Here is a 14631-nt window from a genome sequence, read left to right as displayed (position 1 = left end):
GGCCCTGGGGGCTTTGGGAGATTGTAAGTTCAGGACGTGCGCTTCTCTGGAGTGTTACAGGGAAGCTGGGCACAGTTTGGAAGTCTGTGGCACTCAAATCATAGCCTACCTGTCCAAGCACTGCTGTTCAAGGGCATGAGGGAGGTGGAGGCTCTGGGAAGACGAGGGTAGGGGGAGTGGCCAGGGTACCACGCGCTGCGGGGTGCATGTAGGGCTGCCGGGCGTGTGAAGGAGGTGCCCACCACACTGGGCTCTGTGCCCGGCGGGCTGGGAGGTGACTGCTGGGCTTCACCAGCGTCATTGGGTAGATGGTGGCCGTCTCTCTGAGTTGGGGGGCCCCCGAGGAGGTCTTGATTTGGAGCGGCAGGTCAGGATGTAGGTTCTGCACACATTGAACTTGAAGGAGCTTTATTCCCCTTCCATGGCTGGGTGCTCTTGGTTGGGTGGCTGTCGGCTTCCGGAAGCCGCGTAGCTGTGAAAGGTGGCAGCGACTTGCAGCTGATCTGACCCGGGAGCTCCGGCAGGGCTGTGGGGTAAGCCATGTGTTTTGTGCACTGCAGGAAGCTTCTGGAACCCTAGGCTGAGCGCCTTGTGATTTCTTGTACAACCAAGGTGACCTCACTGTGCCATCACAGGGAGGCCCACTGCATGCAGTACGAGTTTCAGGGCCCCGAGGTGGGTGGCGGTGGCAGGAGGAGGGGCCAGAGCGGCCGGTGCTCCAGCCAGCAGTGGGCTGTGCTCTCGAGGGGTTCCGGGCAGTGAGGCTTGCGCCCCTGACTTTCCTGAGGTTCAATGACACATCAAGTGCATCAGGGGCTATTGAGTATCCTCCTTGATTGAAACAGGACCAGGCCCCCCCCCCCGCTGCCCCCCCCAGAGATGTTGGGAGCCCCCAGTGCGGGGCTGGCCAGACGGGCTGTGCACATCCATTCCCTGGAAACAGCCCGGCTGCAGGCCAGCACAGGGGCTGGAGAGTGCTTGTTTTACCAGAAGAAAGCCCATTCAGAATCCGCCAGAATTTAGTGGAGCCCTTAGTAAGTTTGAAGGGTGCTGTTTCTTTTTAAAGTCCTGCCTCCGTCCAAACGGATCTATTCTGGTGTGGTGCAGAGAGCCCCAGAGAGCCCCTTGGGGAGCCCTCTGACCTTCCCAGTCCACTCCCAGGACACCCCGATGAGCCAACAGACACCTTCCCCTCTGTGCCTGATCCTGAGGGACGAGCCCGCCCTCCGCGGCCCGCCCAGGTCAGGGACTGCACGTCTGGGTGTCTGAGCCCGCTCTGCAACACTGTGAGGGGGGATGACGGGGGGGGGGGGGGGTGCGGTGGGGCGAGCACAGCCTGGGTGCTGGGGTGCCTCCGGGACCCTGGGAGGGGCTGTTCCTGCTGTGCCAGGTGGGGCCCTAGGAGCAGCATGAGGCTCTCCCCTTTCTTCATCCCTCTCCCTCCGTTCCCCTGGCTCTGGGATTCTAGAACATTCTGGGCAGCTGGAGGAGTGTCTGCCCCCTCTGCCCAGTGTGGACTGTCCCTGTGCAGGGGACCCTTTCCTCCCTCGGTGTCCTCAATCCTGTGCTGCGGGCCCGCTGCCGGTCTCTGGCAGTGCCCGTGGCCCTCAGCGGGGTGATTCACACGAGGTCGCTTGGGGCATTTCCCACCGAGCGCTCCTTCTCTGAGCGAAAGGTTATCATGGAATTCTGGTCTGAGAACACAAGCCTATCTTGATGTGGAGGCTTTGTCTATTGAAAGAAAGAATGCACCTTCCCATTCCTGGTTCAGATCTTTTGTTAAACATTTATAGGCAACTCTCCCGTTCCCCTGGCTGCCCTCCCCCACCGGTACCAGTTTATCAAAAAAGACGTCGCATTGAATGGGAGCTGCGCGCGTGACCAGCGTGGTCGCCGTTGCCCGTGACCTCACACGGCCCTCGCCGACGCAGACACCCCGAGCGTTTCCTGTGAACGGGCAGCCTTCCTGGTCCCACAATTGTTGTTGAGCTCCTGCCTGGAAGAAAACAAAAATTATTTACTACGGGCGGCGTGCTGTTTGTTTAGAGCCGTGCTGGGAAACGCACCGTCAGAGGCGCCCCAGCGACAGCCGCGGCCGCGCGGGGACCGGGCTCGCTCGCGGGGCTGCCTGGGGGACGATGGGAAATGTCTGTTCTCGCCCACCTGCTGGACGGAGAGAGCCGGTGCCCAGTGCCGTGCCCGGCTCCGAGGCCCAGCCTTGCCCTGACCGCGGCCGCCCGCGCAGGTGCACTGGGGCTGCCTGCCCAGCCACCCTTGCTTTGCGGCCTGGAGTTCACTCTCCGGAGGCCCTGGGGAAGGCGAAACTGGGAGGGCACTGCCTCTGGTCCCGTGCGCCCCTCCTGGGCTCCCCGCCTTCCCCGGCCTCTGCTCTGACGCCCCCTCCGGGGGCAGCGTCCTCCATGGGTGGGCACCTCGGGCTGCGCAGCTGGGGAGGAAGCCTGGGAGCCGCCGAGCCTGGCAGGGCTCCTCCGAGGACGTGTGCCAGGGCAGGGGCCAGCCCGGCCTTCCCGCCCTGCGTGTGCGGATCACGAGAAACCGGCAGAGGCTTCTGAGCAGAGAGCTGGAGCTAGGGCGCGTTTGGAGGCGATGGTCCTCTTGCTGGCGGGGAGCGAGAGGGGTCAGTGGGGGGGCACGGAGGACGTGGGAGGCCTGACCGAGGCCGGGGGCCGGCGGCACAGAAGTGGGGGCAGAGCTGTGCTCCAAAGGGTGGGGACCTCCAGGGGGACAGGGGTTTTGGGGGGAGTGTCACAGTGCAAAGCGAGAGGGCAGGAGGGCCACCCCCTTGGGAAGAAGGCCCAGCCAGAGTGAGGGGCGCCAGGCTGGGTGGTCCTTGGGGCGTGTGGGGGGTCCGTCCAGCACATGGTTTTGGTGCCGGCTGTATGCCAGGTGTGATTCCAGCACCCTGCCCTCCTGGGGCGTTAGCTGAGCCGAGCACATAAGGACCAGCTCAGTTGGCATGTAGGTGGTGCTGGCAGCCTCCCGGAGGGCAGATCTGGGAGGGCTTTGGGGTCAGGGCCAGACTGCGGCAGGTGGAGGGGTGAGGGTGAGGAGGTGCGAAGAGAGCTTTGGGGATGTGCCTCGTGGGGCGAGAGGGGTCGGCCGTGTGCAGGTCCCAGCACGCCCTGCGGGGCCAGGTGGCTCCCCACTACCACCCCCGTGCTGTCAGCCCAAAGTCCTCCCTCGAGGCCCCCGGCGCCCTCTGTGATGAGGACACAGGTTGGCATAAGCTGCAGACCAGCGCCCTGCTTGGCCGGTTTCCTCGAGTGTTTCTAAGATTTGGGTTTGAACCGCAGAACTGTCTGGTTTCAATCACGGGCCGGTGCTGGTCTCTGATGTCCACCGCGGCAGCCAGGGGTCATCTGGGTGTCCACAGGGCGCACCCCTGGCCGGGACCCCAGGCCCCCAGGTGCTCCTGCTGGGCAGGCTGCAGACAGCGCAGGGAGCCGCTCGCCGGGAAGAAGCCGCCGGGGCAGGCAGAGCTTCGGTCTGGGCAGAGGCACAGGGATGCACTCAGGGCAGCGTCGTCGGCGCTGGGAGTGCCCCCCAGAGCAGGCGGGGGCAGGCGTGCGCTGCTCTCCTTGGGCCGGCCTGTGCCAGGACCACCGGGGTGCCCGGGGGCCTGCATCCTGCTTCCCAGCCCGTCTACCCAGCCGCCCGGAGCGGACCGACCGCTGAGGGGCAGTGCTGCCCAGAACCCACTCTGCCGCGTGAGCGCCTTTTGGCTGCCACCGCGTGTCTTCTGGGCATCCCTGTGTGTGACAGCGCAGGACCCGACTCGCCCCACCCCACCCCCGCCGTGCCGCCGGCCCTTCTGCGTCAGGGCAAGAAGCCTTGCTTTCCCAAAGGGCGCCCTTGGTGGGCGGCTTCCTGCCACCCGGACAGCCAGCTTCTCCACCCATGACCGTGTCGTGTGGCCAGTGTCTCACCCCAGCTGGCCTCAAGGACTTCCGGGGGAACAGGTGCTGGCCTCCCACCAGCCAGGGGCAGGGGCACGGCGGGTTCACTGACAGCCGGCTGGGGGGCAGGTCTCGCCAGGCACCTGCCGAGCCCGTATGAGGGGTGGTCCGTACTCCACCAGACAGGTCCGTACGCGGAGCCTTGTGCCTCCGAGGCGCTTATGGGTGCTTGCGCAAGTCAAGGAGGGGTTCTGCACAAACAGTTCCATGACCTGTCCGCGCCGCTCACAGCTGTAGGAACGGCTGCCCATGGCCCAGAGGGAGTGCTGGGCCCCCGCTTCTGTCTCTGCAGCCGAGGCCGAGTCTTTAAGGAACCGTTTTTCATGGAGCCTCTCTGCCTGGGAGCACGGTGGAAGTGGGCACAGGAGCTGGTGCCCGTGCACGCAGCGAGGCAGGTGTCAAAGGCCCCCAAACTGGTGGGGGTACACACCCTCCACAGCCACTGGGGGGCTGCGTCTTGGGGCCCAGAGGGTGCTGTGTGTTGTCAGCACGTGTGGGTTGAAGCTCTGCTCTGGCCCCCCGTCTATACCTTCGTTCTGGCCTGGTCATCGCAACCCTTGGCTTCCTGACCCGATGGCCCCCCCCCCGGCCCCCGCCCCACCCTCTCGGCCACCTGTGAGGACCAGTGAGATGGGACAGTGCCCTGTGAACCCTGTCCCAGGATTGTTTTCTTCAGTGGGACGCCGAGAAGCCAGAAAACGGGGTGCCCTGGTGACCTCGGGACCTTAGGAGCCATCCCTCAGCCAGTTAGCTGCCCGTCTCCCACCCGGACTGCCTGGGCTGTGCCCACCCCGCGAGCTGGGGGTCCCCTGCTTCCTGCAGCCAGCCGGCGGGGCCTGGGGCGCGCCCGATCCGTCTTCACCGAGCTCGCTGTGCGGGAAAGCAGGCACGGAGACGCGGGGCTGAATCGTGGTGAAGGCCCTACTGCTGGCCTCCCGGAGCTGAATCAACTGAAATAATATTTACTTAAATTGCATATTGTTAAATCTATCTAGTACATGAAATATTACTTAAAGTTAAATGTAACTGTTTATTTTGAGAAACCAAGCAGGAGAGGGCACGGTGGCTCCTGTCGGAGCGGCTTGGCCGCAGTTCCCAGAAGTGTGGCCAGAACGGAGGAGCGGCTCGCGGAAGCCTCTGGAGAATGCCAGCGCCTGCACGGGGGCAGCGGGGCCAGCTTCCAGCCTCGTACGGCCGTTAGCCTGAAGACGGACCGTGTCTGATGCCACCCAGGGCAGCTGAAGATGCCAGATCCCGGTACGCTCACTGGAAGGACCAGTGTCCAGGCCAGAGTTTGAGCCAGGGGACCCCAAATCCTGTGTTCTCTCTTCTTGTGTCTCCGCTCCTGTTTGGAACGTGCGGCCGTGGGCTGGACGTCCAGCAGCTCGGCTACGGCCAACAGAGCGGAACAGAGATTCTGCCGCCTCCTGTTTTGGGGGTGGGTTTCAGGTCTGAGTGCAGCCGGGTGAAGTGTGTGTTGAAATAAAGGCCTCGCTGCCCAGAAGGGGAATATAGCAGAACGTAGTCTGTACGTCCAGGCTTCCCGGCGGAGATGAAAACGTGGCCCGCAGTCCAGAGAAGAGGCTGCCGGGAGAAGGGCCCCAACATGGGGTGCTCGCGTCGGACCCCTCCGCCGGCGCAGGAAGTGCGCCCGAGGACAGAAAGGAAATCATATTCCCAGTGGGAAGTAGGGAACGGCCACGGAGAAGCAGAAGCTGTTAAAGAAGAAGAGGGAAAAGGAGAACCAGATGGAAATTCTAGAACTGAAAAATGCAGTATCTGGGGAAATGAAAAGGTGACAGGGGGACAGAGGGAAGACGCCGCGCGGCAAGCTCGGCTGACAGAAGTGACCCGAGGCTGGAGAGCAGAGAGGAGGACGGCGGGACGGATGCCAGCCGGCCCCAGACAGACACAGGGTCGGGGCCCCAGACGGAAGGAGCCGGGAGCACCGTGTGGAGTGTGGAGAAATGACTGAAGATTTCCCAGGTTTGGTGGACGTTTCCAAGTCTGGATTCACGGAGCTCTGTGAGCTGCGAGCAAGAAGTGTAAAGAAGACCTGGCCGTGGAGGCTCATCGGATCCGAGCACCAACACAACAGGGCACCTTGAAGGCCCCGGAGGAAAAGAAGAGCCCCCCCGCTTGCACAGTGCAGGAGGCTCCGCCTTCTCTGCAGAAACGGGCGGGACCTCTTCACAGTTTGGGGCGGAGAGTCAAGCCGGCATTCTTTGTCCACCCAGAGTACCCTTAATAAAAGTGAAATAGCGAGATTTTATTTAAAATAGAAGAGCATTTGTCAGCAGATTTCTGTAAAATCTGAATAACCCAGAGACGGCCCATCCGACAGGAGCAGTGGCGCTGTGTGAATGCTCAGGACTTCGGGAAGGAAGGAGAAAGACGAGAAGTGATTAAGCGGGAGGTAAAAATAAAAGAGAAATTTTCCTTTTAATTCCCTTAACACAGACCCGACGGCTGGAAGCAGACGCACAGCACAGCGGGGTTTGTGGCGTCTGTGGATGTGACGCGGCGTGACGGGGTCGGGGGCCCACACAGACCTTGGCGGTGTCGTTATGGTTGTGCTGCGCTACCCCCACCCCCACCTCGAGAAAGCGGAGCAGCTGCTTACAAAATCATGCCGGAAAGCCCGGGTATAAATTAAAATGGAGCGTGACAAAACAGTATGTATTCAGTTCACTTAGCCACAGGTAGGCAGGGAGGGGGGAGGGACCGGAAAGCGAGCAGTGACGTGGCCGCCGCCGCTCCCGCCGTGTACGGAATCACACTGCACGTAAGCGGACCAAACACGCAGTGAGAAGGGCCAGCGGTGCAGGTGAAGCGCTGTCTTAGGGGAACACTCTTTGTTTTTTAAGAGCGAGCGAGAGCAGGGGAGGGGCAGGAAGAGGGGGGGACAGAGGATCTGAAGCAGGCTCCGTGCCAGGAACAGCGAGCCCGGTGCGAGGCTCGAACTTGCGAACCGAAAGATCATAATCTGAGCCGAAGTCGGACGCTTAACCGACTGAGACACCCGGGCGCCCCAGGAGCAGCACGCTTAATAAACAGGACACAGGCAGGTTGAAAATGGATGGATCAAGATTTGCATGCAAGCAGGGAGCCCGGGTCAGTGGGGGTGAGCCTAGTGACATCAGGTGGTCTAGACCTCGGGAGCCTCACGGGGTGCTTGTGGCCGAGGGCGCGCTGGGCACCGGTCAGTAGGTGAGAGGCACTTTTCATCTCCCTGGAGAGTGAGGGCTTGTCTGGAGCCCGGGGGCTTGGAAGGGTCTGGAATCATGGGGCAGGTGCCGGCCCGGCAGGTGAGGGCCCTCCAGGGACGGCCCACCACCCAGGACTGGACTGGAGGTGGGGTCGTGGGCTGGCCCAGGGATGGGTTAACGGAGGGTCGGCGGTTGGGGTGGTCAGGCTGGCCCCACACGTGCATCCCAGGGCTGGGTGCAGTTCCACAAGCAGGCGCCCCCCCAGGGGTCCCACACCACACAGGGACAGGCAGGCTGTCCCTGTCCCTCAGGGATGCACAGTCCTTAGGGAGGGCATACAGGTGGCTCAGCAGGGTGGACTTGGCAGTGGGGGGGGGCGGTGCTGAGCCTGCCGCTGTGCAAAGCGGAGCACTTCCGCGTGCCTGAGGCAGCACGGCCAGGTGCGGCAGGCCACCCGGGGTGTGTGGGTGTGTGTGGGTGTGTGTGCACGCTTGCAGGGACACTCTTCAAGGAGCCGCGCGTGTGTTAGTGAAGTGGTGCCGTCTTCAAAGCCAGCGTGAGTCCACAAGCCCCGGGACTCGTGACACGTGGGCTGTGTCGCACACGTGGAGTGGCGGCGGTCCCTTCTGTGCACACTGCCGGACGATGCGCTCCCGCACATGGGCACCGGGCCAGCCCGTGCAGCTGTGCCGTCCCCTCGCCGCCTCCACGTGGAGTGACGGCCCCGCCTGCCCAGGAAGCGTAGGGTCCTCGGAGGGCGTGGCCGGCTTCTCCCTCTGAAGCCACAGGGGCTCTCTGCTCACGCGTCCTGACGCCTCGGGTGCGAAGGGGGAGCAGACGGGCGAAGCGGGGACTGCTCGGGGGCACGTGGGTGATGATGCGGACGGCGCTTCCTTCTGCCAGACGGGCCCGGCTGCCAGCAGTGCTCCCCAGTCCCCACGTCCCGGCGCCTATGGCGCAGCAGGGCACCAGCCAGGGCATCGCTGGTGTGCCAAGCACCTTCCGTTTCCTAAGTCAGCTTTCCATCGAAGTGGGACACGGAGAGGTGTGTGATGGAAGTCTCAGCGGGGTGACCCCTCCAGAGCAGAACAGAACAGACCACCCCCGAAGCCCCTGCCCCTCCCAGGGGCGACCCCACCCTGGCTTTTGCCAGCAGAGACTCCTTTAGCCACCTTGGGGCCCGCGGCGTGTGCTCCTGCTGCTGGCGTGTGCGGGGCTTCCCTGCACCAGCGTGCCGCCCGCTGGTGATGGCCTTGGGTCTGTTCAGGGGCAGGGGGAGAGGGTCCTCCTACCTTCTCACTGTGTGACCCAGGGCAGATTACCTAACCACTCTGGGCTTTAGACTCCCCACCTGGAAAATGGGCACAACAGTCCCTACCTCCCTGGGCAGTTAGGAGGGTTCGAGGAGAGGGAAGAGCGAGTGCCAGATAGAACGCCTTCGCTCCAGCCCAGCACGAGCCGGCGCCTCCCCTCCCGTCGGCCCCTAGTGGCCCCGTAGGAGCCCCCCGCTGGGGTTGTGTATCGCGGTAGTGGGGATGCTGGGGATGGATCTCGGCCAGCGCGGGCCAGAACGGCAGGGCTGGGTCCTCGCTGCTCTGGAGCCGTGTGCCCTGTGCCTTCTTCGTTCTGGGATGATGGGGGCACGGGGTCCGGGGCCTGTGAGGCAGCCTTGAGCGGCACTGGCGGTGTGAGCGGGGCTGCCCCCCACGTGGGCACACCTGGGCCGAGCTCTGCTTGCTGCACTCCGTGCTGGGCTGCCGTGTGCACCTGCGCGGGTCTGGGGCTCCAAGGCCGGGTGCAGGCCTCTGGCCGCCTCCAAGGTGGGCACTGCCACCGAGGGGTCTCTGCCAGGCCAGGGCCTGCACGTATGTGTGTGTGTGTGCGTGTGTGTGTGTGTGCACGCAGCGGCGTTCCGGGGCGTGTGCCAGCGCCTCTGACAGCCCGCCGCGTATCCGCGCAGGCCTTCCGGAGCAGTACTACAGCCTCACGTGGTTCCTGAGCCCCATCCTCGGCCTCATCTTCACGCCCCTCATCGGCTCCGCCAGCGACCGCTGCACCCTGCGCTGGGGCCGCCGGCGGCCCTTCATCCTGGTCCTGTGCATCGGCGTGCTCTTGGGCGTGGCGTTGTTCCTGAACGGCTCTGCCATCGGTAAGTGCCCCCCCCCCCCCACGCCGCGCCCTCCTGTGTGCTCACACCCCGGCTGGCACAGGGCCGTCCCCTCCAAGAGCGTGCGTGGTGCCGCGGGGCCCAGACTGGCCGCCCACGGGCTGGCAGGGTGCCTCCGGGGCAGTCCCCCCGCCCCCCGGGCACACTTGGCCCCACGTGGGAAAAGCCGTAGGAACCTGTTCACAGGGAAGCACTTCCTGTTGTGACCCGCTTGTTTATAATGCGTATCTGACACCACGTCCTGTTTCCACATTATTTCAGAAATTATCTCTTCTTTTTTTGTCCTTTTTTCAGACTTGGTATTGAAAATGTCCAGACTCGGTTCACGACTTGTTGTTTTATTTTGGGTACTCATGTTTTGTTCTGCCCTTTTTCTTGTTGTTTTGTTTTTAATTTAAGCAGCTCCTTGTGGGAAAATAGTTTTTGCCCCGAGGGAGCCCATCAAAACTTAAAAACAAAACCTTGTTTTCTGGCAATGACTTTTGAGGACGGCGTGAGCTTGCCGGGTCCGCAGGAGGAAGTCGGTGGCGTTGGGACGCTCACAGACAGGCCCCGGGAAACCTGGGCTGGCGAGGGCCTTGCTCCGTTTCTCCGAGGCCTGTGTGGGGACAGGCCGAGGTCCAGGAGGGGCCACCACCCAGCCCCCTGGTGCTGGGCGGCCTCCTCCAGCCCGAAGGCCGGGGGTGCTGCTCTGCCGGCCGCTGTGGCCCAGGGCTGAGGGCTCTCCCGGCCCGTCCCCTCCGCCTGCAGAGCGTGCGTCCTTCCCCATGGCTACCTAGAGAGAAAGCGGTGGCGCTCCCGAGGCTGGGTCTGTGGGACAGTCTTGCTGGAACGTGGTGGCGCAGACTCCGGATCCGGCCCCCCGCCCGCCGCCCTGTCACTTGCCATGACACGCTTGTCCTAGGCATCTGCCCTGGGCCTCCCGTGCAGGTTTGTCTGCGGCTGCAGCCTCCGGTCCTTCGCCCCCGCCCCACATCCTCCTGTCCCGGTGCTGGCCAGCCTCTGGGTCCAAGGCCGCGCCCTTCCCCAAGGCAGGTGAGAAGCAGGGTGTGAACGTAGCTTCCCCCGGCCACTTGCAGCCTGCTCAGGGAAGGATTGTGCCAGATGTGAGGTCGTGTGCGTTGCTCCTCAGGGCGGCACCCAGGCGCCCCGAGAATGCGCCTGAAGCTCCCGGGGGGGGGGGGTTGACTGGCACACAGGACTGCTGGCCCGTGGGCTGGTCTGATTCCCAGAAAGCATCCACGGTAGCCTTCAAGGCATGGTGCTTCTTAAGCAAATCGGAGGGGACAGGTTCCAGCCGTCCTCCTTTGGGAGGCGCAGAACCACCATGGATGCCAGGGCGGCGGTCAAGCATTCCGGAAGCGCCGAAGGACTGCCCCTGCGGCCCGCGAGGCCCGGGCTGGGCGGGTGCACGTGCAGCCCTGAGGCCTGGGCGCCAACCTTGAACGCAGTGTGCGCACACGGGTGTGTATGACAGGTGACGCTCGGTTAGTGCTCCCGTCGTGGCCCTCCTCTGCGGAGAGGCGGGGTAGGAAGGACCATTTGCTGTTCAGCCCCACAGTGTCCAGGTCAGTAAGCCCTCTCAGGGTCCCTGAGCAGCTCCTGTGATCGGGGAAGAAGAAGCCACCTGGCACCGAACAGAGATGGACGAGACACGGCCATCTTCTCTGCGGAAAGTCTGTGCCGAGGAGTGCGCCTCCTCTGGCCAGGCGAGAGCATCCCGTCTCCTCTCAGAGGTGACGGTCTGTTCCGAGGAGCTGAGCTCTGCCCGCCCCCTGTGCTCCGTCAGGTCTGTCCCTCGGTGACGTCCCCAGCCGGCAGCCCATCGGCATCGTCCTCACGGTGCTGGGGGTGGTCATCCTGGATTTCAGCGCCGACGCGACCGAGGGCCCCATCCGTGCCTACCTGCTGGACGTGGTGGACAGTGAGGAGCAGGACATGGCTCTCAACATCCATGCCTTCTCTGCCGGTGAGAGCACGCCCCCCCCGCCCCCGGACCCCACCCAGCTTGTCCCAGGCCGACCAGCACTGGGGGTCAGTGGGGGGGCACCCCTCCCACATCGGGGTGGACTCCGTGGCTTTGCCTCGCCTTGGTGGGTGAGGTGGCAGCCAGGCCGGTGCCCATCTCCCCCTGCATTTGGGCACCGGTCACCTCTGTCAGGAACAGCAGTTTCCTGGTCTAAGGAATGGCAGTCAATGCCACCCCACGTCGCGGGCACCTGCTTTGATTCCTTGGGCAGGAGCCTCTGAGGCCAAAGCTCCAAACTTCGAGCCAGCTGTGGTTTCTGGTCCTGTTTTCCCAACCGCTTTTACACTTTGCATCCCCAGCACTTGTGCTGACCAGGACATAGTGGTGTCCTTGGCCTGTGATCCAGGGTGAAAGACCTTCCAGACCTTTCCTAGCTTCTCCTCTTCCCTTGGGAGGCAGGGCTGAGGCACCTGCAGTGCTCACGGGCTTCCTCTGTCCCCCCTGCAGGCCTCGGCGGGGCCGTGGGCTACGTGCTGGGGGGGCTGGACTGGACGCAGACCTTCCTGGGCGCCTGGTTCCGGACCCAGAGCCAGGTGCTCTTCTTCTTCGCGGCCGTCATCTTCGTGGTGTCGGTGGCCCTGCACCTGTTCAGCATCGAGGAGGAGCAGTACAGCCCCCCCCAGGAGCGCGCCGGGGAGGCGGCCGGCACTCCGCCCCCCGCCACCCACACCGCTGTGCTGGACGGCGGCGCCTTGTTCCCGGAGGAGGTGCAGTCTGAGCACAAGCTGTCGATGGACTCCCTGGGCGTGGACATGGTGCGGAGCAGGAGCGACTCTGTGCTGCACGTGCCGGACGCGGCCCTGGGCCTGGAGCCCGAGCTGCCCTTCCTGCCTGACATCGAGCCCTCCATCTTCTGCGACGGCTCCTGCCCCGGCACGCCCCGCAGCACCAGCCAGGAGCTCGCCTGGCCCAGGCCCTACCGCCTGGCCTCCGTGCTCAGGGAGCACGCCAGGGAGGACGAGACGCTGCTGGACAACCACCTGAACGAGGCCAGGGTCCCCAACGGGGACGGCTCTCCCCCGAAGGACGGCCTCGGGGGCCTCGCCAGGGTGGACGTGAAGCCCACGGCCACGTGCAGCTCCATGCGGCGGCGGCGGCACACGTTCCACAGGCAGGCCTCCAGCACCTTCTCCTACTATGGCAAGATCGGCTCCAACTGCTACCGCTACCGGCGGGCCCGCGCCGTGCTGCTGATCAAGCCGTCACGCAGCATGAGCGAGCTGCACGACCTGCAGCTGCGGCAGCGGCAGCGGAGCCGCCGCCGGAACCAGAGCGGGGCCACCACCTCCAGCGGCGACACGGAGAGCGAGGAGGGCGAGGGCGAGACCACCGTGCGGCTGCTCTGGCTGTCGATGCTCAAGATGCCCAAGGAGCTGACGCGCCTGTGCGTCTGCCACCTGCTCACCTGGTTCTCCGTCATCGCCGAGGCCGTCTTCTACACCGACTTCATGGGCCAGGTCATCTTCAAGGGGGACCCCAAGGTGAGCACCCGGGAGGCCGTGCGGAGGCTGCACGTGTCACCCGCCGTGGGGGGCGGCCGGCCGGTGGCGCTCCTGGGACCGGGTCAGGGCCGCTCTCGAAGCCTGAGGTGAGGCTGCGCTTCAGCGCCCAGTGCCACGCGCAGACCTGCCCAGAGCGTGGTGGCTCCGAATGGGGACCCGCCGCTGTGCCCTGCGGCCTGACTCACACCCGCCTCTGCCGAAACCGGGCCGGATGGGCTCAGCACGGGCTCAGCCTCCCTTCCGCGCGGTCCCTCACCCTCCCGCTCCTGTGCAGGGCAGGTGTGCGGCGGGGAGAGCGTGCAGACGCTGCCCCAGAGCGGCCCGTTGCTCTTACGTTTATCGCCGATTTTAAAATCAGTGGCTCACCTGCGGTTGAGATAGAACTAACAGCCTTTCCCCAAAGAGTGTGGCTTGTGACGCCTGGCCGTCCTGACCCCCGTTTCCTTTCTGGACCAGGCCCCCTCCAATTCGACCGCCTGGCAGGCCTACAACGCCGGCGTGAAGATGGGATTCTGGGGCCTGGTCATTTACGCGGCCACCGGAGCCATCTGCTCAGGTAAGGGGTCCCCAAGCAGGGCAGCGGCGTCCTGCATGGCCACGGGGGGCACGGAGCATGGAGACCTGTGTGTCTAGCATCGGGCGGTGGTGGGGCTGCAGGAGCCGTGCCTGCGAGCCCGGGGCGGGGGGCGGGGCGCGGGGGGCACATCTGGGGCCCGTGGCCGTGGCAGTGGTCTGCCACGGAGCAGAGGCCTTTCCCTGGAGGTGCGGTTTCATCCTTGAGGAGGGAGGTGACTGGCTTCACTGATGGGAGCAGCGTGCCCAGGCCCCCCTTCTGGAAATGAGACAGTCAGGGTTGGGGCTCTCCTAACCACGTCTGGTCTGGCTCCTGCTCATTCTCTACACAAGCCGTGGAGGAGGCCTCCTGCTTCCTCCCAGCCTGGCCTGCACTTGAGCATTTCCAAGGTCAAGGCCAGGAGGCAGCAGGAAGCCAGGCTGACCGACACGCAGCACTGTCTGAGCCCTGCTGCGGGCTCTGGGACCAGGAGAGCGGGCTTTGTGCCCCAAGTGCTGGACCCCCCGGGGGCTGAGGGAGGCCCACTGGGTGAGCGCCAGCACGTCGGGGCCTCGTGTGGCAGAGACGGCCGGGCAGTGGGGGCAGTGGGGGGGCGTCCACTGCGGGTCTTGTGGGTAACCGTGCTGTGGCCACGCTGTCCCCACAGCCCTGTTACAGAAGTTCCTGGACAGCTACGACCTGAGCATCAGGGTCATCTATGTGCTGGGGACGCTGGGCTTCTCCGTCGGCACGGGCGTGATGGCCATGTTTGCCAACGTGTACGTCGCCATGGTCATGATCAGCACCATGGGCGTCGTCTCCATGAGCATCTCCTACTGCCCCTACGCCCTGCTCGGCCAGTACCACGACATCAAGGAGGTGCGTCGGGCGGCGGGGGCGGGGTGGGTCATCAGATTCGCTCGACTCCACAGCCCGTGCTCACCTCCAGCCCTCCCAGGCAGAGCTCTGCACCTGCCCTCGGGGGACATCTGGGGTGCAGATGAACCCCCCAGGTCTTTGGTTCTGAAGGGACCAGCAGAGCCGCTGCCTGCGCGGGTCCGTCCAAGGCACGGGCTTCGTGGCCGCAAAGGAAGGACCTGCTCCTTCAGGGGCCAGGAGGCCGCCTGCCCCGAACCTCCCCTCGCAGGCCCTGCGGCGGCTGGGCCAGCACGCCCCGGCCAGCGGAGCGCGAGC

General features: G+C 64.6%; 1 protein-coding gene across 3 annotated transcripts in view; it reads left to right on the top strand.

Annotated features, from left to right (window-relative positions):
• SLC45A4 (solute carrier family 45 member 4) overlaps positions 1-14631 on the top strand; it is a 42802-nt gene that overhangs the window by 24667 nt on the left and 3504 nt on the right. For all 3 annotated transcript variants that reach the window (XM_029923411.1, XM_029923410.1, XM_029923409.1), the window contains 5 exons: positions 9147-9335; positions 11143-11322; positions 11830-12863; positions 13341-13440; positions 14105-14316. In XM_029923411.1, the coding sequence (XP_029779271.1) occupies positions 9147-9335; positions 11143-11322; positions 11830-12863; positions 13341-13440; positions 14105-14316 (1715 nt within the window). The remainder of the gene's footprint in view (positions 1-9146; positions 9336-11142; positions 11323-11829; positions 12864-13340; positions 13441-14104; positions 14317-14631) is intronic.

The sequence above is a fragment of the Suricata suricatta genome, chromosome 15, assembly GCF_006229205.1.
Source record: "Suricata suricatta isolate VVHF042 chromosome 15, meerkat_22Aug2017_6uvM2_HiC, whole genome shotgun sequence".
NCBI lineage: Eukaryota > Metazoa > Chordata > Mammalia > Carnivora > Herpestidae > Suricata > Suricata suricatta.
Note: the sequence above shows the minus strand (reverse complement) of the source record. Positions and strands in the feature narration are given on the sequence as shown.